We start from the raw sequence: 21,191 nt of genomic DNA, 5'->3' as shown, positions 1-21,191 counted from the left end.
AGCTGAGAATTTATTCCACAAACTTCCTTCAAACAAGAGAATTTTTCCAGTTTTCCATATGATGGAACCTTTCCAGGAGACACTGTGTTCTTTTGGGTACTGAAAAGCCTCCATAAAACCTCCACCCAATCCAAATGTCTGCAATAGACATCTAGCCATTAACAGACAGAAAATGCTTCATCATTGCGAGAGTTTTCACAGTATGGACCCAATCTAGATCATTTATTTGCAATGTCTAAAATTAGGCAATAGACAAACACATTCTCATTGACTGAAGCTGTTGGCATGGCCAAACAAACCCGCTCTGAGGGCAAAAGTGATTGATCCCTTGTAAGGCTTTTCATACTGCATATTCTAAGGATATCCCTGGGTTTCACACTGGCACCTTTTAGCCCCGTGTTTTGAGGGGATAACCCGGCAAACTCTGGACTGGCAGAGCCAGCAAGCCCTAGGTTAAAGTCAGGGTTAGCCCACTTGAAGTGATCAATTGTTTGTTGGAACAACAAGTCATTTGAATATGTACTGTAACTTTGAGCTCAAACAAATTCAAAATAGAAAATATCATAACTGTCAGATTGGTTTATAATATAATAATTGAAACTCTAATTTTTCTATTCTATTTACCATGAAAAATGGTTAATAGAAAAATGAGCTTTCCTTAGGTAAAAGCAGAGTACAACATGGACCTCTTCATTGGCTTGATCATACTTGATAATTTAATAAAGGACCGACTTTAGCACTCTTCAAACAGGAACTTTTTTTCAGTACAATCTCCCTACAAAGTAGCAGTTCTGAAGATTTTCTTCCTCAGCAGATGCAGTTTGCCCAGTTGTCATGGAAATGTAGATCTTCAAACTTCCATTTTTCTCTGACCACTGAGGACTTATGATAGTATACAACTGTGTTCATGACATGAATAGGCTATATTGTGTTTGCTTCAGATAATATCCTGATTATCTAATCATGATTATCAGATTATTGTGCGGAAAGGGTTGATGAATCGATCTAAACTCCTGTATCACATGACCAAGGAAACGGCATCACATTTTAATTTTCCCGGAAGTTACCCATGCGACTTGGAGGCGCACCGGCTCCATAGACCAGAAACATCGCATTATGGCCTCGCTCTGAGCCTCCTGATGCGACAGTTGTGTACATACCTAACCGGCAATCCGTCACCATCGACGCCTTGATCATGGACCTCCGGTCCAGAGGCTTTTTTCGGGGCCATCGGAGTTGTCAATAGTACTCCCGAAGTACTATATTATTTGATTTTGAGCACTGTCACTTTTGCACGCCCGGGGATTTAAACCGAAGTGACAGTAGTAGCACTCACCCCATCTGCCGGTCAGCTAACTAGCTCGCTAAGTCAATAGCCAACAAGGGCATCACTTTTCTTTTGGAGTAAAGGACAAGGAAACTACAACACCACTACTTTCATTAACAGAAGACTGATCAGAGGCTGATTCCCCGAGTTCCCATCTTACAACATATTCACAATTGATTCCTGGTAAGAATAAATCCAACTGACGGTGCTAGCTTAGAGTACACCCGAGCTTGGCTTCATATTTGTCAAAGGCACACAGGCTAGCTAATGTTAGCTGGTTGAACAGGCCCTGCCGGCTGTCAGTCCACACACTAGGATAGCTAGCCAGCTAATCATGCCCAGAATACGAAAACGAATATAAACAAAGTAATCTAAATGTTTTAACGGTAGTTAAATGTGGTTAATTAATCGTGGTGCATTCATTAGAGCTGCGTAGCTAAAGTTAAAGTAACGTTAGCTGAAATGACAGCCAGGGTTCCTCGCTCTCGTGGCTAATCTTCATTTGGTAACCGTTATCACCGTAAGTTAGCCCTAACCCTTGCTGTTTCATGATTTAAAAACGGTGTTCACTATGTTTTAGAGCTAACGTCTTGACGGTGACAATTTGACTTAAAATCTGATCCTGTCGTTAGAATAATATTGGCCCATGTTAAATGTCATGTTGAAGGTTTCATTTGCTCGCGGAGCTTGCTGGGCCTGTAATTAAATACTCCTCGTAGGACAGGGCTGGGCTAAACCGCTAACATTAACCAACAATAGCTTAACTGTAACCTAATCGGTGTCAACTGTTTCAACATCATTGCTAGGACCGGCTCATTAACTGGTCTGGTTAGTAAACATATTGTCCATAGGGGCATTAAAACTATCAGACAGAGCTCTGTGTAAGTTGAGGTTAAATGTGGATTCAGCCACGTAGCGTAACTAAGCAAAATGTCTATGATAGTGGGACACGTATCGTTAGCCGGCTGTTGGCTAACGATTTAACCTGCTTCGGCCGGGAATGTTGCCTCGCTAGCGGGCCAGTAAAATGCCTTTCATTCTATAATTTAGCTAAGACACAAAGAGAAGCATTTCTTAGACTACTTGTTGTATTTAATGACGGTCCATAAGACTGTTAGCCGTCTCTGCTGGAAGAACCATATGTTAGCTTTGTACATTGATGTCCTGTCTAAAAGAAGCATGGCACTAGCTAACAGCTAACGATAGTTCCTGTGTCAGCAGGTGGATGGTGCATGACACGTCTGCTAGTAACGTTAGTATTGATCAGATTTTATTAATTCCAGCATGTCTTGGCTATTCCAACCTATATACAACAATCATTTATCTTGATGAGAAAAGTGCAGTCAGTTTTCGAATGGATATTGACTTAACGTGATTTGAGTGGATTATTTGCACATTTAGCTAGCACAACCAGGGGGCATTGAAGCCACTGTTAACACAGTAAATGAACTTTGACCTGAGGTATCCATTTTCTTAAATTCACTCAAAACCGGACCAGGCCAAGTGATTTGGTGGCAGTCACATATAAGCTGGAAGTAAGTTTCCAAACCATTATAAGTAATCCCCATTAGTGTTTGTCCCCTATTTGATTTTTCCTGTCTGGCCAAGTCATGGTCATTTAGGAATGAATTTTTTTACAGTCAAAGACCTGAAGTTTTAATTGATTGAATAGCTACCATGATCTTTTTCTACCGAAACTATAGACAGTTTTGGGTGGAGGTTAAAACACATGAGTAAATTCGTCATCTGACTTGACCAAGGAATTCACAGAAGATATTAACACTAATTGTTATAAGACTACATGCATGAGCCATGCAATATGCAAGTGAAGAACATTGTGGGAGGTGATGATGTTATCATAGGCGAAACCACTGGCCACACCCTCACTGCTTGGTTAGATGTTTCCTCACTAAAGTGTTGTTTTACAGTGTTTTCTGATATCTAACCTATGGCTGCAATTATCATGTTCAATGGAGACCGAATTTGAACTGAAGGCAATTTCATCTCAGTGCCCTTGATTTAACACTTGGCTAACCCTTAATTTTTTGTATTTCTTGCTCCTCTCTTTCTCAGAAAGGCTGGCAACACAACGCCACCCTAATGCAGAACCATAAAAGAACGTGAAATGAACAAACCACCACAGCCTATAACGGGACCCACTTCTGTCCCAAACCCTGCCCCATCCCCTGGATTGACACAGGTGAGTGCAACTGACCTTGTAGAATTGGAGTTGTCTTGGTAGATGAAAGTTTTGTAACATCTATTTTTCCTCCATTCTCTCCTCTCAAGGCTGCCTACGGCCCTGGACAGCCCCCTTCTCTTGTTTTTGCTACCCCTCCACCTCCACAAATGAACTCTGCACCACAGCCAAGACAGGTATTGTTCACAGCGTGTATCTTCTTTTTCCAGCTTTCAGTGTCTAAGTATGTGATATGTTTTGCCTTGTATGAGAACCCTCCCTTTCCTACTCTTTCACAAAGATTTCTGACACGGCTTCTTCTGCTATAAGGCTTTGGCTAAATCTGTGTTTGTGTGTGAGTGTTATAGCCTATTTGCCATCTTTCTCCTTGAATGTCAATCTTGACTTATTTCCTCTCTTCTGCTGTCCTCCCAGTTTGCTGCAGGGCCCCGTACTTTACACCAACAGGTACTAACACCCCTCACTTTTCCATACATCCCCTCTGTCGCCTTAGATTAATGCATGCTTTCATCTCCACGTATTGGAGAAGTAGATGAAAACGTTGTAGTGGTTATTAGATGAGTTTATTTTTCCTGAGGTCCAGTAACATTGAGTTCTATATCTTATTCTAGAAATGCATGTTTCTCAATAGGAAGTTGTGGCACAACAAGTTGTTGCCGGTTCACAATGTTTTGAAAGCAGAGTTCACTTAGGCCATATTTATCCTTTATTCATCCTGCATCTGCCCATACCTGCAGTTTTTTCCAACCAATACTTCTCTGCACTTGCAAAACCCGGAATAATTGACAATGTGACACTGTGCAATTCAAACTTCATTTATTTTTAAAATCCTTTTATAGTCAAGTTCAAATCAAAGGCGTAACTGTTTAATATTATGGTTAAAGTGAGTAGATTTTTGGTACCTGCAGCATTCTTACATTTATTCACAGCCCGCATGCGCCTGTAGCCCGTAAGATTATTCTTACTTATTCTATAACACTCAAAACTGGGACCCGAAGGACTTCAGGGGATCCTACAGCTATGCAGACCTGTACAGAGTTGCATGTGCAGCAATGGTTGTTTGAGCTAACTGTCCGTGGATATTTTGCTGCTGCCTCTCATACTCTTTCTTCTTACACCGTGTAATCTCAACCTTCCACGTTGTCTCTTGTCCTCATTTTCACCTTAATCTCACTCCCTCTTTTGCTCTCTGCTCATGTGTTGCGCGGCTGAAGGGTGGATACAGAGCGTTACAGGTAACAGCTTTTCTCTTCGTCCCCCCCCCCCCCCTTAACTTGGGCTAACCTCAGTGTAGCAGGGAGACATGACATTCAGTACAATTTAGACTCCGTGTAACCCAAGAACTGAACTTGCTGTACACATTGCCAGTTGCTGTGAGTGCGACTGCATTCTAACACATGGGTTAGGATTACCACAGTTAAGACTCTAAATGTACACACAGAGCAACAGGGTTTGTTTGTGCTGTGATACACTCTTCATCCTTGTTCCTTCGTTCTTCCTCATCTGTTCTCTAGAGTTACTATCAGAACCGACCAGCCATGGCCACCAGTGCTCCAAGGGTACAGACAAGTAGTGGCCCACGACCTGTCGGACCCACTCACGTCTACCCGCCCAGCTCCCAGATGATGATGATTTCCCAGCAGCAGCTGTCTTTCGCTAGTTCCCCTCAGGGCTACTTCATCCCCCCTGGACAGGTTGGTACACATTAATAATCATCAATTCGTTAAAATGACACACATATTACTATTGTAACCACCAACGTGCCCACAAAAAAACTGAGTATATGCTCATCATATTACCGTACTGGCCCGAATAAAAGACAATACTTTTGAAATTAGGACTAAGACATTTACGTGTTAACAAACACAGATGGAGAGAGTACCTGCTCCTACAGAGTGATCTTACATTAAGAGCGTTGCATTGTGGGTTGTTTGTTGCCTTAATGTTGCGAGCCTTGCAAGTTCCTTCATGTCGGTTTGTAGGATGTCTTTTAGACTTAAGTAGCCCTTAAATTAGGAAGCCCAGTTCAACCTACTGGAGTTTCTGACAGCTCATGTAGCTTGTTTTTCTACCACTTTTGACAAGTGAAAATGAGTCGAAAGCATCTCCCAACCAAACGTATCGGGGACCGAATAATCTGTCAAGCAGCCAAGAAAATCATTCTGACTGCTTCCGAGAGCCAGATCGGATAGTGTGTGAGCATGTGACTGGCAGACACAATGAAGAATTAGCTGCATTTGAAAACATAATTTGTACAAGCCACACAAATGTAGGAGTTTCTTGTCTTTCAAAAACAGGTGTTGGAAAAAGGGGGTCATCTTATTCGGGCCAATACGGTACGTTACTGTTGAGATGGCAGAGATTGACCTGAAGCTCTCACAACTTAATTGTTCCATCTATTGTTGTTGTTTCTAACGCTTTATTTTGTTTCTGCAGTACCGGGCCCCATATATGCCTCCTACTCAGCAGTATCCTGTGACCAGCGGTACAGCAGGCTTCTATCCGGGAACTAGCCCTGCTGAATACCCTGCTTATGGTAAGGGTTTTCGTCCAAGACCAACAATGACCAAGCACAACCATAAACATTGAGGATCATCACTTGAATAGGGTGAACATCTCAAACACCAGAAGCCCAAATTTAACTTTTAAAGTTGAACATCTAGTGTTACTCCATATCCATTTGCGTACCTCTTTGCCCATAAGGTATCACTGGGTGTGTTGTGGTTTTGCTTGGCTGGTTGGTGTGTTTAATGTCTTTCTGAGTCAAAACACTCCTGTATGTGGTGAACTGCCAGTTGCATGCGGTCTGGCTTGATTCTGCTTTGGCCTGTGTTCTTTCTATCTGCAGTCTCACCTGACACTGCCTTACAGGTTCCATGAAATGGATTTAAGACAAGAATTTTGTGCTTTTGCTGGATGTATGTCCATATAAAACATGATGTTGGGGTGGGATTTAATGTTAGGAGGGATCTAATTTGAATATTAATGTGAGTTCAAAAGTATCCAGGACAAAATGGAAGGCAAACATTTGAGTATGGCCGCATGTTCTTTTTAAATGCCACCCCAAACACTCTTCTGACCTGTGTTACTGCTGCAAATGCTCATTTCAAGAAAAGTATGATTTTTATTGAAAGATATGCAAAAAAAAAACCCAAAACAGTTGACATAAGAGTAAGATGCAGCCAGGTACACAAGGTAAGAGTACAATAAAGACGTTGTTCATTTCATGGGACCTTTTTAACACCCTGCTTCCTCTGGATCCTCTCATTAACTCATTCTGCATCTGTCTCTTCCTGCCCTCTCTCCTTCTTTCCTCCCTCTCCCGTCCCTCACTCCCTTCCTCTCGTTTGCTGCGTTGGTTCAGAGCCCTCTCTTGCTGCGAGGGAGAGGCGGGGTGGTGGGGGGAGAGGGGGCGGGCGAGAGAACGGCCGTCTCTCTCTCCACGGTGCTCCTCTCACCTCCCAGCGCTACCCTGGTGAGTAGTGTGTGTGCTTGTGTGTTGGGCCGCAGGCTTTAATGGCAAATCTCAAATCTCTGTGGCACTTCCTCTCTGATAGTGTCGTAAATGTGGTTTTTGTTGGGGGGTTTTCACACATGTCTAACTTCTATGTGCAAATGGGATACAAAGTGAAGGTCACATCCATAAAAAACATTCAATCTGTTATAAATAATTTTAATTAAAATAGTGAAGCCTTATCAAAATGAATAATGGCTGCCTGCAATGTTCTGCTGCCAGCCACAGATTTCTTGCTAGCTGAGTACTCTACACGTTTCCTGGCTGAAATTCCACTTTTACAATTTCATGTGTTTTCAAATTTTTATCAAATGATGTATTTCATGTGATTACAGTGAAGTGCAAATTTCTTGATTCATAATTATAAGCTAGCAAGTAATGTTGGCTGTTTATTTACTACAAAGCACTTTAACATGCTGTTTTTGTTCGACCTTCAAAATCTGGATGTGAAGGTTATTGCTCCGAAAGCCTGTGTCATAACCAATTTCTTACTAGTATTTTTGAGATTGAATAGCTTTCACACAGGCTACCTTCATCTGTAGCAGGGTGCGATAGCTGACCAAAACATCTGTGGTTTCATTTTCACAGTTCAACTCTGCCACCGCAGTAATGGTGGCGTCACTAGAGAGCGCAACACAAATCAGCCCACAGATAGATATTAGTATGTAATATGTACAAGTTAATATTTTGTTAATATCTTGATCCACACACCTCATATAGGCTCTTGGTGTGGATTCTTGTTTTTGTGTTCCTATAATCTCCACTCTGTTATTGCAAGATGTGTATTTTTTTTAATTTCGTGTTCAGAAAAACACAGCAACTAAAACATTTTGGGTCATAAGTACAGGGGAAAAAATCTTGTGAATCCTGGATGGTTATTTTACTGTGAAGCTGCATCTTCTACTTGAGTATTGTTTTCTTTTAATTAATGCTGTTTTGTTTCATTTTAACATTACAGCAGGAGCGTACTATCCAGCTCAGCCGCAGTACCCTCCATCTGTCCAGCCTGCACCGGTAATGATCAACCCCGCCCAGCAACAGCCACAAGCCCCGCCTCCTCAGCAACCACCGGCACAGTCACAAGGCCCACCAAAGAGGGAACGCAAACCGGTAGTGTGTCCCAACAAAAGGGCAGCGCGCCTCTTGTCTGAGGTCAAAAAAATTTGAATGGACACAAAATGTTTTGTGTGTTCAATGTGGAACTTTCTCTTTTAGCTGAAAATAACAATAGTATTTATTATGATGGGTGGCAGCTATAGCTCAGCAGTGTCAGGATCGTTACACACTGTATTTTAATGTTGGTTACATGTTTTGTGAAAATTTAACCAATATTTACTCTGTCTCCTTATAGATAAGAATACGAGACCCCAACCAGGGCGGGCGCGATATCACGGAGGAGATCATGTCAGGTGGAAGGTCCACCACCACACCGACTCCCCCACAGGTAAGAATGCTTTTGGGCAGACTGGTTTTTATTGACTGCTTTAAACTCTATGGTTGTGTACATAGTTAAAGACAGAATTGATTATATTACTGATTGTAAGTCCTGAGTACTAATAATGATTCAAGTTTGTGTTACTCTGGGATAAAGGTATAGTTTTTCTTATTTTAGAAATCGTAATTGTTTTCAGCCATTCTTTACTGACTTCAGATGCCATACAAGTGGAAAATAAAGTGAATGAAAAGTAAAAGACAGAGTTGTAACTGGTGAAACTTGAGTTGTAAAAGAAAAATGTCAGTCTGAAATTCAGACTATAATTTTGTCTACACTGGTAGTTGGTTTATCTCTGAATGTAGTAATTTTTCCAAAAATGTATAGTTTACAGTTTATTGTCTTACATTTTAATTACACATGGGAACATATCTGATTTAAAAAAAAAAAAAAAATCATTTTTTACTGTATTCTCATTTTGAAGAAAATAAATGACATTTGGTCAGCATGTAAGAAAAAACTGTGGTTCTATTTTAAGGCTAGTTTGCTCTAACTTGCAAGTACATAGAGGTGCCAGATTAAAATCCCTTGCAATTGAAACAAAATGCAATACAATTCACCAACAGGACACACAGCCTTCAGTTTCAACTAAAAGTGAAAATGATTTCCTACAGATTGCATTGCAGGGATATTTTATGGATTATATGAAACACATTGATGTAATTCATTAAATGGTTTTAATCTGTGTGTGTTTCCATTTCAAACACTAAACACTGTTTTGTGACTGTAGGCCTCCACAGCGGATTCAAGTCCTGCACAGACCAATGGTGAATTTATACAGCCAGTCACTACAGTGACTAGAAGAGGCAAGTACATTTTCTCTGTTGTGGTTTACATAAAAAATGCAAGGTAATTGTACTCCACATTTTCCTTATTGTGATTATTTCATTGTCCAGATGAAAACATGGAGCCTCCTGCTAGCGCTGAAACCCCACCACCTCCTTCCACAGCAAATACAGAGGCTGTGGTGGAGGCCAAACAGGAAGTGGACAACCAGATTACACCGCCTGCTGAGTTAGCTGCACAATCTGTAGCCCCTACAGCTGCTGCTGAGGTGCCATCTCCATTGATAAAGGACCAGCAGTCTTCCTCTCCCCCCCCCCCAGCAGCTGCATCTACTACTACTCCTGCTGAGGCAGAAAATAAAATGGATGCTAAAGTTGGCGACATGGTAGATGCTCCTGTCGGCCCCTCAGCTTCATTAGTAGCACAAGAGGCGCCTGTCAAAGTGGAGGAACCACAGGCTGCCCCAGTTCCAGCTGAGAAGGCACCAGAAAAGGAAGAAAAGAAAACGGAGGAAGTGAAGGAATTGGAAAAAGAGGAGCAGGTGGCCAGCGCTAAGTTGGAGCCTGCAGTTGAGGTTGCTGCAACAGTTATGCCTGTTAACGAGGCAAAAGAAGAAACGACTACAAAGATAGCAACTGAAGTCTCTCAGCCTCCACCCTCTACACAGGAACCTTCTGCTCCACAGACCCAGAGTGCTGCCCCCACCTCCGCCCCTGAACCTGAGCCCACACCGGCTGAAACGGCAGAGCCTCTTCTCTCCAACGGCCTTCCTCAGGACATTGAGGAACTGTCTGAGGATATGGCATTTTCAAACACTACACCCCTAGACAAGCCTGACACTTCTCAATCTCAGGAATCCACCCCTGTGGCAAAATTGGCAATGCCAGCCCAGGACGAGGAGGAAGAGGAGGAAGAGGAGGAGAAGGAAGAGGAGGAAGAGGAAGAGGAGGAGGAGGAGAAGGTGGAGAAGGTGGAGAAGGTGGAGAAGGTGGAGGAGGAGGAGGAGGAGAAGAAGAAAGAGGAAGAGGGGAAGGAGAAAAGTGAGGATGCCCCTCCCACCTCTGTTAGCTGCCCTACAGAGGAATCTACTACTATGCAAGGTAGGGTGGAGTTCTCGCTTGAATATATGATTGTCATGCTGGTCTTCGGTGAGATTTTAATGTCAGCACTGTGTCCTTTTCCTGAAGCTGCTATGTCTGTGCCAAAGAAGAGGAAGAACAAGAAGGAGTTCATTAAGAAGGCGGCCATTGGGGACCTCCTGGATGCCTTCACAGAGGTGTGTATATCAGTCCGGATGACAACATGAAAGACTGAAATGAAGACGGGGTCATGGTGTTTAAGTGTCTCAGCAGTTTCAGCTGTATCAATAATAGTTTTGAGGATATTTTACATTCTCTCAAGAGTGACTGGGTTATTATAATACTCTTTTCTAATCTCTTCCTGTTTTGTTTGCAGCAGGAGCAGGGTGCCAAGCCTGCTCCCGAACCTTCGTCCACTCAGGCTGACCCTGTCCCTGTTGCTCCAGCTGAACCTCCCGCTGAGGTTGCAGATGAGACCTGGGAGGAGAAAGAGGACAAGCAGAACGCAGAACCTGACGGGCCTAAAGCCACACCTGAGCCAACTGGGCAGAAATACCAGTACAAAGAAGGTAGGTTGTGATTCTCCAGCTGCCGTTTTGATGTACACTTGTAGCTATGGAGATGTTTTTTAGGCATAATGCATCCTAAAGTTAAAAATCAAGAGGCACGTAAAAAATGTAAGGGCACAGTCAAATTTTGTATTTTTGTTTAATGCAACACAATATACAAAAAACAAAATATTTTTGGACAATTATAATTCATAAACGACTTATTTCATGAAACATTTTAACGAAATTATTTTAGATACCTTATAGATATCTATATATATATATATATATATATATAGAGATATTTTTAAATAATTTATGCTAAGGGTGGAATACCAGGAGCTGGATTTAGGGAGACCTACTCACTATACAGCAGGTTCATGTATAAAGATTGTCAAGCATGTTGCTGTACACCTAACTCTTAGCTTTTTCTTATTTAAGAGAGGACATATCAGTTTTCCACATTACATTTAACCCTCTGCATTCACACATCTCTCAGAACAATGGAAGCCGATAGACCCAGAAGAGAAGAAGCGGTACGACAGGGAGTTCCTCCTGGGCTTCCAGTTTATTGGCGCCAGTATGCACAAACCCGAGGGCCTGCCTATCATCAGTGATGTGGTCCTGGACAAGGTGGGTGATGTTTTACGTCGTTTTGTTGTGGAGTGAGATAATAATGTAATTCACGTGTGACATCATAACTAGTTTTTGAATATATCCTGGTGATCTGTGATAGGGAATTAGGAAACTTGGCTTGTTTTGTCAGTATTTTCATATGGACACAGAGGTGATTTTGCCTCTTACTTTAACTTCAGGCGAACAAGACTCCACTGCGGCCTGCTGACCCCGCTCGACTGATGAATGTCGGTCCTGATTTTACTCCCTCGTATTTGGGGAACCTTGGTAGCAGATCAGTGGGAGGACCCCGAGGCCCAGTGAGTAAATTTGTCTCTTCCCTATCTGGGGTGGTTTATTATGAAAGGAAATTCTTTTTCATAATTGTGATTATGGCAGTAAACAAAGTTCAGTGTATTTGTTTTGTTGAACGAGGTTTTCTTTTCTAACTTTTCTAAATGTGTATCCCTTCCCCTCCTTTTAGCCGCCTGGTCCACGTCGCTCCCAGCAGGGTCAGAGGAAAGAGCCCAGGAAAATCATCAGCAGCATGTCCCTCAGCGATGACGTGCAGCTCAACAAGGCTGAGAAGGCCTGGAAGCCCACGGCGAAGAAGTCCACTCGCAACCGCGTCGGGGAGGAAGTCGAAGAAGTAGGAGACGATCCTGAACAGGCCAAGACCAAGGAGCTGTTCAAGCGTCTCCGCAGTATCCTCAACAAGCTGACCCCTCAGAAGTTTCAGGAGCTGATGAAACAGGTGACGGATCTGACGATAGACACAGAGGAGAGGCTGAAGGGAGCCATTGACCTCATCTTTGAGAAGGCCATCTCAGAACCCAACTTCTCTGTGGCCTACGCCAACATGTGCCGCTGCCTTATGGGGGTAAGTTGTGTGATTGTGTCCGGATGTTGTGCTTTTATCATTTACTCCAATGATGACTCGTATTTTGTGCCACATGTCTGAATGTTCCTGATGGTATTGAGGAAGTGACAGAGCACACATTAATCACTGTTCATTTTCTGTTAAACATTTTTATAATCACGTTTTTATGCCATACCATTATTAGTGAAAAAATGGATATTCATCAAATAATTATAATTATACTCCATGTTTTCCTCTTTCAGTTGAAAGTCCCCACCACAGACAAGCCAGGAGTTTTTGTGAACTTCCGCAAACTGCTGCTCAACCGCTGCCAGAAAGAGTTTGAGAAGGACCAGGATGATGATGAAATCTTTGAGAAAAAGCAAAAAGAGTTGGAGGCTGCCAAAGCTGTAAGAGATGTGATCTTTTACTGTCACTGTCCCCACCACCACAGTTTTTGTTGTTCATTTAGACTAAACAGATCATTTTACCCCACCACTAAACACAAACACCATCTTGTATCTGCCCTCAGGAGGAGCGTGAGCGCTTGAGGGTGGAGCTGGAGGAATCCAGAGACCAGGCCCGCCGCCGCTCACTGGGCAACATAAAGTTCATAGGCGAGCTCTTCAAGCTGAAGATGCTGACCGAGGCCATCATGCATGACTGCGTAGTGAAACTACTGAAGAATCATGATGAAGAGTCTCTGGAATGTCTCTGTAGGCTGCTCTCCACAATTGGCAAAGACCTGGACTTTGAAAAGGCCAAAGTAAGTAAAGCATGATAGATGGAAGAAAAATATTTACATATTCAACCGTCTCCTGTGATGACCTTTTTTTTTGTGCCACGTGTCTGGGCCACTGATTATTAGTGATGGGATTGAGGAGCTGAGGAGACAATTCTCTACACAGGAATCAGTCTCAATTATTCATTTATACCGAGGTTGACATTTTGTAGCCATGACTCACAAAAGCTGCTTTTTTTTCTGTGTCCCTGTCAGCCTCGTATGGACCAGTATTTCAACCAGATGGACAAGATCATCAAAGAGAGAAAGACCTCATCCAGAATCCGCTTCATGCTGCAAGATGTCTTGGATCTCAGAAAGGTAAACATTAATTCGTCCACAACAAGATATTGCAACGAAGAGCCGATAACCAGCATTAATGTAAGTGACTACTGCTAAGAAGTATTCCTGAATGAGCAGAATTGTTTTAGACTGTGTGTAGTATAAGTAATCCACAGGGATTACGAGTCTCATGGGAATCCTGAATGTAGATATTAAATGACAGCTGTTGGAACAGTTTAAGACTGTTTTATAACCATCTTCCATCTCTGATCTACAGAACAACTGGGTGCCTCGTAGAGGAGACCAGGGTCCTAAAACAATTGACCAAATCCACAAGGAGGCAGAGATGGAGGAGCACAGAGAACAGATCAAAGTGCAGCAGCAGCTCCTGTCCAAGAAAGAAGGAGGAGGAGGAGGAGGAGGAGGCGGCGGCGGAGGAGGGGGTGGCAGGATGGGAGGGAACATGGGGGGCCGAGGCTCTCACACACCAGGAGGTGGCCGGAATAGCCAGCCTCAGGATGAGGGATGGAACACGGTGCCCATCTCCAAGAATAGACCCATAGACACCACCCGCCTTAGCAAGATCACAAAGGTAACGTCCGAGTCGAACACAGACGTTTTCACTACATTTTTGTCTAAAATCTTCGTTTTTGAACATTTGGTTGTTTTTTGGTGCACAGTAAGAAGTCAAGAGCCTTCAGAATTAAACTGTCTGAAGTTTAACCTGATGATTTGGTAGTTGGGTGAATGTGTATGTAATAAATTAATGTAACTTTTGTGTTTCCCTTCAGCCTGGTGCTCTGGACTTCAATAATCAGCTGTTGGCTCCAGGGGGGAAAGGCATGTGGGGTAGCTGGGGCAAAGGCAGCAGTGGAGGCACTGGAGCTAAACCAGCAAGTGGAGAGCAGGGTAAAACACCTCCTTCAAAGAGACAGTGTGGTTTTAAGTTGTTTTTGTAGTGGTTGGAGTGTTAATCTATCCTTTTTCCTATTTTAGATTCTGGTCGTCCAACTACTCTCAACCGTTTCTCAGCCCTACAACAGTCTGGATCGTTGCTGTCTTCAACAGAGTCCGATCGCAGAGTTCCTCAGAGGTATTCAGCAGCTGCAGATATTATATATCTTTGCTCTTGTTTTCTTCTTTACCTCCTTCACCGTTTACAAGAGTAAATGGAGTTTCCATGTTTAAACTCCAGATCTGGATTTATTATGATGTGTGCATTCATCTGTAAATTTGATCACATAGCATGTTTAACAGTTGTTTTAGGCACTCCAGGAATGTACGCACTAATTTTTTATCCACGGTATTCAGTTACTTGTATTATCATTAGTAAGCCTTACCCATCTGATAATGGCCATACATTTTCAAACATAAATTTTAAGTTTCAAAATAATGTTACTTTCACTTTCTGCCGGTTTCTCCCTGCACAGATCCTCCACTTTCATTTGTTTGTTATTCGTGAAACCCTTCAGAGACGGCGCAGAATCCAAGACTCAAACACCAACAAACACACGAGCACTAATTACATTGTAGAAGTTCAGAAGTAACATTTAAACTGGCAGTTCACATTTTAAAACCAAATTCAACTGAGTTTGGGAAGACTTTCTTCACCAATCATATATATCCAAAAGTGTTTGCCCATGTGACCTGTTTAAGATCAGATTTAATGGCACAACATTGTGATAAATGTGGACCTTTTTGTCTCACTTTAAACCCTTTAGGTCAAGCTCCAGCCGTGAGCGCGGCGGCGACAGAGACAGGATTGATCGCGACAGGGATCGCTTTGACCGTTTCGATCGCAGTGAGGGCCGGGAAGGTCACGACGACAGGAGCAGCCAGAACCAAATCACCAAGAGGAGCTTCAGCAGAGAGTCGCAGGAGCGCGGCGGGAGGGGCGGAGACAGCCGGACCTCGACTGATCCTGTGCGTCGCGTTGCCAGCATGACCGACGATAGGGACAGGGGAAGCCGGGACAGGGGAAGCCGGGACAGGGGAAGCCGAGACAGGGGAAGCCGAGACAGGGGAAGCCGAGACAGGGGAAGCCGAGACAGGGGAAGCCGAGACAGGGGAAGCCGGGACAGGGGTCCAAGCAAAGATCTCACAGGTGACGTCCTGGAGGATAGCCGACTGTTTGAGTTGTACACTCCTGAGATCAGAATACCAGACATAAAAGGAATGATGTTTAACTTGTATTGTCCCTTTTTTTTCCCTTTGCAGTTAAGCGTGAGAGCGCCCCCACTCCTCCTCCTTCTCTTGCAAAACCTGCCTTGACTGAAGAGGAGGTGGAGAAGAAGTCGAACGCCATCATTGAAGAGTATATCCACATCAATGACTTGAAGGTACAAACATGACACCGTCCACAACCACTTGCAACAAAGTGAATTTTACTTAAATACATTCACATTGTCGGTCTAACCAGCAAATGCTTTGAATGTGAAGCCGCCCTGTTGACCCATCATCTTCTGTTTCTTCTTCCTCGGGTGCTGTAGGAGGCGTTGCAGTGTGTGACAGAGCTCAACAGTCCCTCACTGCTCTATGTGTTTGTACGGAACAGCGTGGAATCGACGCTTGAGCGCAGCACCATCGCTAGAGAGCATGTGGGCCTGTTGCTGCACCATCTTGTGAAGGCAGGGATATTGCCCACACAGCAGTACTACAAAGGGTGAGCATCATCACACTGTGTTTGCACTCTAGTGCATCCGCATTTATTCTTGACAGATTTGAGGGTTAGACAATCGAAGTTGTGTTTTTCTCAAGTGAGATTGAGTGCTGTGTGTCTTTGGGACCGTAGGCTGGAAGAAACCCTGGAGGCTGCAGAAGACACAGCCATAGATATACCTCACATCTGGCTCTACCTGGCTGAACTCATTACCCCCATGCTCCATGAGGGAGGCATCCCTATGGGACAGCTCTTCAAGTGAGTTGTTGGAAATCAGAAAAATTATTTCATCAAATAAGTCTGTCACAGTCTTTTTAGAAACTGATACCTTTGGCTCATAGCTCTTTGTCCATAAATAGCATTGGATCATCTTTTTGCCATGAAATGGCTGATTTATTTTTACATTTCTTTGTATTTTTTATATTACATGAGACAAAGCACAATTTTCAGGGTGTTTGACCTTAAACACGTATTGCACTAAAACTTTACAGTCAGTAGGATAACTGGGACACCTAGGTCAGCTTCTCACAAATGTTAAGAGGTCTCTTTAGTTACTCTCTTGTCTGTCATTCCCTGTCACACTCTGCTTCAGTAGGATTTAGGAACATATTTAATACACATTATGGCCAATTCATGTGGAGTTTTGTAGCACAAATGTTACAGAACTCCTCTGCAGGGTTAGCATTAACTCAAAGATGCTTTAATGTCACCTATAATCTGCTTATTGTTTTTGCCTTGAGTATAACTGGTTTTATTAACAATGGTAGTAAATAAAACAACTGAATAATAACTTAGTTCAAAGAAAATGGAAAGCTAATTCAGAGTAATTGTATCTCCAGGGAGATCTCGAAGCCTCTTGTGCCTCTGGGGCAGGCTGGCGTGCTGCTGGTGCAGATCCTCCAGTTGCTCTGCAAAGGAATGGTATGTGCTGCATAAATCCCTGCATGAGTCATGTCCATATTGAGTGCAAACTGAAACGGTTCTTTCATTACATCCTGTTGTACATAAACAAAACCCTAATACTTTGCAGTGCAGTTTGACATTTTAGACCCACTTAATTGAAACTTTGTTTTTGTTTTGTTTTTTCCATCAGACCCCTAAGAAGGTTGGGGCCATGTGGACAGAGGCTGGGCTGAATTGGACTGATTTCTTGCCTGAGGATGAAGACGTCAACAAGTTTGTCACTGATAAGGTCTGTAGGGTACAGAAGTACAGTAGCACAACTGAAAACAACCCGTCGGGCTGTGTTGGGGGCGTGAGGGTGAAGCTTTTCTTTATCGGGATGAATAGAACAGACACAGAGAAATAACAAAGACAGATTAGAAGTACTCATACAGAGAAGGCACACTCCATAATGAAATACCTGCATACAATCTTGTAGAAAATGGACACAATGTGCCAATATTTGTCTTTAAATATTTATAATACGGAAATAGATATTCAGTTGCAGCAAATTGTCCACAAAAATGCCAACACCCACTTACCCCTTATGCCCTGCACCAGTAACCCTGTGGCTGCAGGGAAGAAAGATTGAATAAATACACACCGCAGAAGTACCAGATTTTTGTTTGTGGAGCCTTTCTGTCATTGTTTTGGTTGTTTACAAAAATAATTAAAAGCAAACACCTTACAAGTTTATCACTTACAAGAATATCTTCACTTTTCTTTATGTAATTTAGAAAGTGGAGTTCACCACAGGAGAGGAGATGGAGTCAAAGGAAGTCGATGAGAAGAAGGTCCTCACTGGAGAGGAGCTCAGCAAACAGCTGGACAGACTCCTCCAGGACAAAGCCAACAACCAGCGCATTGGAGACTGGGTTGAGGTGTGTGACTAGACATGTAGCTCGTGTTTGTTTTTTTTTTGTTTTTTTTTTTTTCAGCGGATTTTACTTTAGACATGATTTTTCCATGCAGGGTTATTTATTCAATATAAAAGTTGCATGAGTCATTTATATTTCGGCTCATCAGCTGTTTTTTTTTCCTTTTTCAGGCCAACTTGGACGAGCAGCAAACTGCTTCCAACCAGTTTTTACGAGCATTGATGACTTCAGTGTGTCAGTCTGCCATCATATGTAAGTATGACTAATACAGCATGCAGAAGTAATGTCTGTTGGTGTTTTCATCTCACAGCGGCGGCGTTAATTCTCCACTTAAGGAAAATGTTTCTCTTACTTTCTATTACTGATAAACCAACGTTCTGTGATGATTTATCTCAATTCATGGTTTGTCTGAACAAGAGCTTGTTGCCCCTCATTTCAGGTGACAACCCGTACAGGGTGGATGCACAGCAGATCAACCTGAGGGCCAGTCTGCTGCAGAGATACCTGAGTGATGAGCAGAAGGAGCTGCAGGCTCTTTACGCCCTCCAGGCTCTGATGGTGGACATGGAGCAGCCAGCGAGTGAGTGTGCTGCTGTTAATCTAGTGCTGGAACAAATGCTGAAGTTGGAGCTCATGTTGTTTAGGTTATTTATCAGATATGACATGAGTGTGAAATTTATGCACTATATATATATATATATATATATATATATATATATATATATATATAGTTGGCGACATTTAAAAAAATAATCTTGCAGGGTTTGATGCCGCTGCATTTTAAGATATCATCTTCCTCTTGGTACATTTGATATGTTTCTTTATGTTGCCTTGAAAAATTACACTACGTCTGCACTAAGTAGATGAAGCAGATGTCTAATTTTTAAAATGCTGTTTTTGTGAGAAAACAACTTTGTACCCACACTGGTTTTGTGAAACCACTTGAATGTTAGAAAAACAGAACACAAAATGAACATAAATACACGTTAATGACAACAGCTGGCTATGCTGACATTTAAAACGAGACCTCACACGGGAAGTTAGAGGCAACAGAAAGTTCCTCTGCCACTCAGCAAAAGCTTTGTTTTCCCCGCACACAACAAAACACCAAGCTAGCGTTTTAAGACTCTTTCACTATGGAGAAGGTTTTGAAAAGCTGGGTGAAACCCCCCCCCCCCCCAGTTTTAGTCTGGACAGAAGGCTGAACCAGAGAGATAAAGATGCGATTTTGAATTTAAGCTGAATGCTGACACTAGGTGCTAATTGGTATTCGACCAGTGTAACTGTTGTCTCTCTCTCAGTTGCGAGTGCAAAATAATGTGATGTAACCAGGGAAAAATGTTATGATGCTTTATGCCAAACATGACATGTGCATTAGCATAAATTACTCCACACTGACAGCCTAAAAAATGACTTACATTAACACCAACACGCAGCACAAACAAAACAGTATGAGCTTCTATTTACTGCAGGGCTGTTGTATTGTACAGCTTGCATTATCTTTTTTTCTGCTCCTCTGCAGCAAACAGTGTGTGTGGTGTAAGTGACTGCAACAAAAACCATCAGTCTTTCCATTGCCAGTGCTCGGTCAATATTGACCTCTGTCTTCTGTCTCTTCAGACCTGCTGCGGATGTTCTTTGACGCCTTGTACGATGAGGACGTTATTAAAGAGGAGGCCTTCTACAAATGGGAATCCAGCAAAGACCCCGCGGAGCAAACAGGCAAAGGTGTGGCCTTGAAATCAGTCACTGCCTTCTTCACCTGGCTCCGCGAGGCCGAGGAAGAGTCTGACAAGGAGTAAAAGACTGAACTGAAAGCTGCCGCCCCCCTTTGGCAAGGCGGGGGCTCTGCAGGCGGCTGCGGAGAGAGTCATGGACTTTATTGCCAGAGAGGCAGACTCAAATCAATCCTCAATGAGGATAAATCTTTATTATGTTTTCTTTTCTTTGAGGGACGGACTCAGAAAACAATCATTTCTCTCTACCCTTCCTCTCTTGCTTCCTCATGATTTCCCCACCTGCTTGTGACAGCAAGTGTCCTCATCAAATAAACTTGAAAACTGATTCAGCAGGATTGCTTGTGAAAGAGGTGTGAAGTATCCCACATCACTACAAAACTTTTTTTCTTGTCACAATAATACAAAACCAACAGGCTGCTTTTTTATGGTTCAAGATAATTATAATGCCTAACATCCTATCAGATCTGCAAGAATAAACCGCAGGGCGTGTGGTGTAGTGGGTTCCCTGATACGTGGGTATCATCATGCCATCGTGTGTTCAATCCAAACTCAGCTCTTATGTCTTTGTCCCTTACTGGAGTGTGCAGCATGACTGAAGTGTGTTTCTATTATTGATACAGTGGACGAAACGTCGATAGACAAACGTATGAACTAATCTTAATTTGTTGGATGGAGTTTTTAAAGCAAAGGTCGTCTATTTTCTCTTCCTGTTTCCCATCATGAACTTACAAAGGACAGAAACATGGAGGACTGATGTTGACCTTTTGACCTTGACTACTAGGGGGTGGTCTTAATGCTTCCTCTAAGCCATCCTCTCCCATCCCCAGTAGTGAACCACACTGACTGACTCTTCATCTTTACCTCTTCTATACTTAAACCTGAGCTGTCGTAGAGGACACTTAATGACCCAATCACCGTTAAAACTTGAAATCGACAGAAAATTGACTTGATGAAATATATAAAGTTAAAAAAACAACAACACAGAAATGATCCGAAAGCCTTTTCTACTTTAAGTGGAAACTTATTTCAGGAGCGTTCTGTAAATATATAATAACAATAATAATAACGATAATTACAAAAACATTTTTTTTTCAGTTTTATTTTTCAGAAACGATAAATTGCTGATGTAATTGCAGTGTGTCCTTTTCCAACAGAAACCGCAGTTGTCCAGATGCAGAGAGGTGCTTTAGATAATCCACTGATTATTAGTAGTATTGGAATTTTGTAAATATTTTTTTTTTGCTTTCTTTATTTAAGAAATTATTGCTTCTTTTGCATCGGAAACTGGAAAGATGAGGTAACGGAACATTGCAAATAAAGGACTTATTAAGTTGCTGAGCAGAGTTTTGCATCAGTGTGTCTGAAACGTGTCGGATGCCCCGTTGATTTTTATGGATGTGTATGGTGTGGAGCTGGACGAGGATCTGCGCTGGTACGGACTGGGTTTCAGTCATGAAGCCAAGCCACATTAAATAGTTTGTCATGGTCAT

The 21,191-nt window shown here is 42.6% G+C and overlaps 1 protein-coding gene and 2 non-coding genes across 3 annotated transcripts; all 3 read left to right on the top strand.

Annotated features, from left to right (window-relative positions):
* The first annotated feature begins 1,415 nt into the window (after positions 1–1,415).
* On the top strand, positions 1,416–19,984 carry eif4g1a (eukaryotic translation initiation factor 4 gamma, 1a). Its single transcript, XM_070918357.1, has 34 exons — positions 1,416–1,510; positions 3,401–3,527; positions 3,617–3,703; positions 3,942–3,974; positions 4,742–4,762; positions 5,042–5,221; positions 5,964–6,063; positions 6,892–7,002; positions 8,000–8,151; positions 8,393–8,485; positions 9,264–9,339; positions 9,430–10,184; positions 10,299–10,419; positions 10,507–10,595; positions 10,775–10,967; positions 11,446–11,579; positions 11,762–11,881; positions 12,046–12,441; positions 12,684–12,839; positions 12,953–13,186; positions 13,418–13,522; positions 13,761–14,075; positions 14,275–14,392; positions 14,480–14,576; positions 15,205–15,587; positions 15,701–15,822; positions 15,973–16,145; positions 16,275–16,400; positions 16,982–17,063; positions 17,236–17,334; positions 17,822–17,965; positions 18,133–18,214; positions 18,402–18,542; positions 19,583–19,984. The coding sequence occupies exons 2-34, from the start codon at positions 3,453–3,455 to the stop codon at positions 19,762–19,764; spliced, it is 5,295 nt and encodes a 1,764-aa protein (XP_070774458.1). The 5' UTR covers positions 1,416–1,510; positions 3,401–3,452; the 3' UTR covers positions 19,765–19,984.
* On the top strand, positions 12,486–12,554 carry LOC139297125 (small nucleolar RNA SNORD66). Its single transcript, XR_011598466.1, has one exon. It is a non-coding gene; the product is annotated as a small nucleolar RNA SNORD66 (small nucleolar RNA).
* Positions 13,236–13,312, top strand: LOC139297134 (small nucleolar RNA SNORD66). The gene has a single exon (XR_011598474.1). It is a non-coding gene; the product is annotated as a small nucleolar RNA SNORD66 (small nucleolar RNA).
* Positions 19,985–21,191: the final 1,207 nt, after the last annotated feature.

This window comes from Enoplosus armatus, chromosome 14, assembly GCF_043641665.1.
Source record: "Enoplosus armatus isolate fEnoArm2 chromosome 14, fEnoArm2.hap1, whole genome shotgun sequence".
NCBI lineage: Eukaryota > Metazoa > Chordata > Actinopteri > Centrarchiformes > Enoplosidae > Enoplosus > Enoplosus armatus.
Note: the sequence above shows the minus strand (reverse complement) of the source record. Positions and strands in the feature narration are given on the sequence as shown.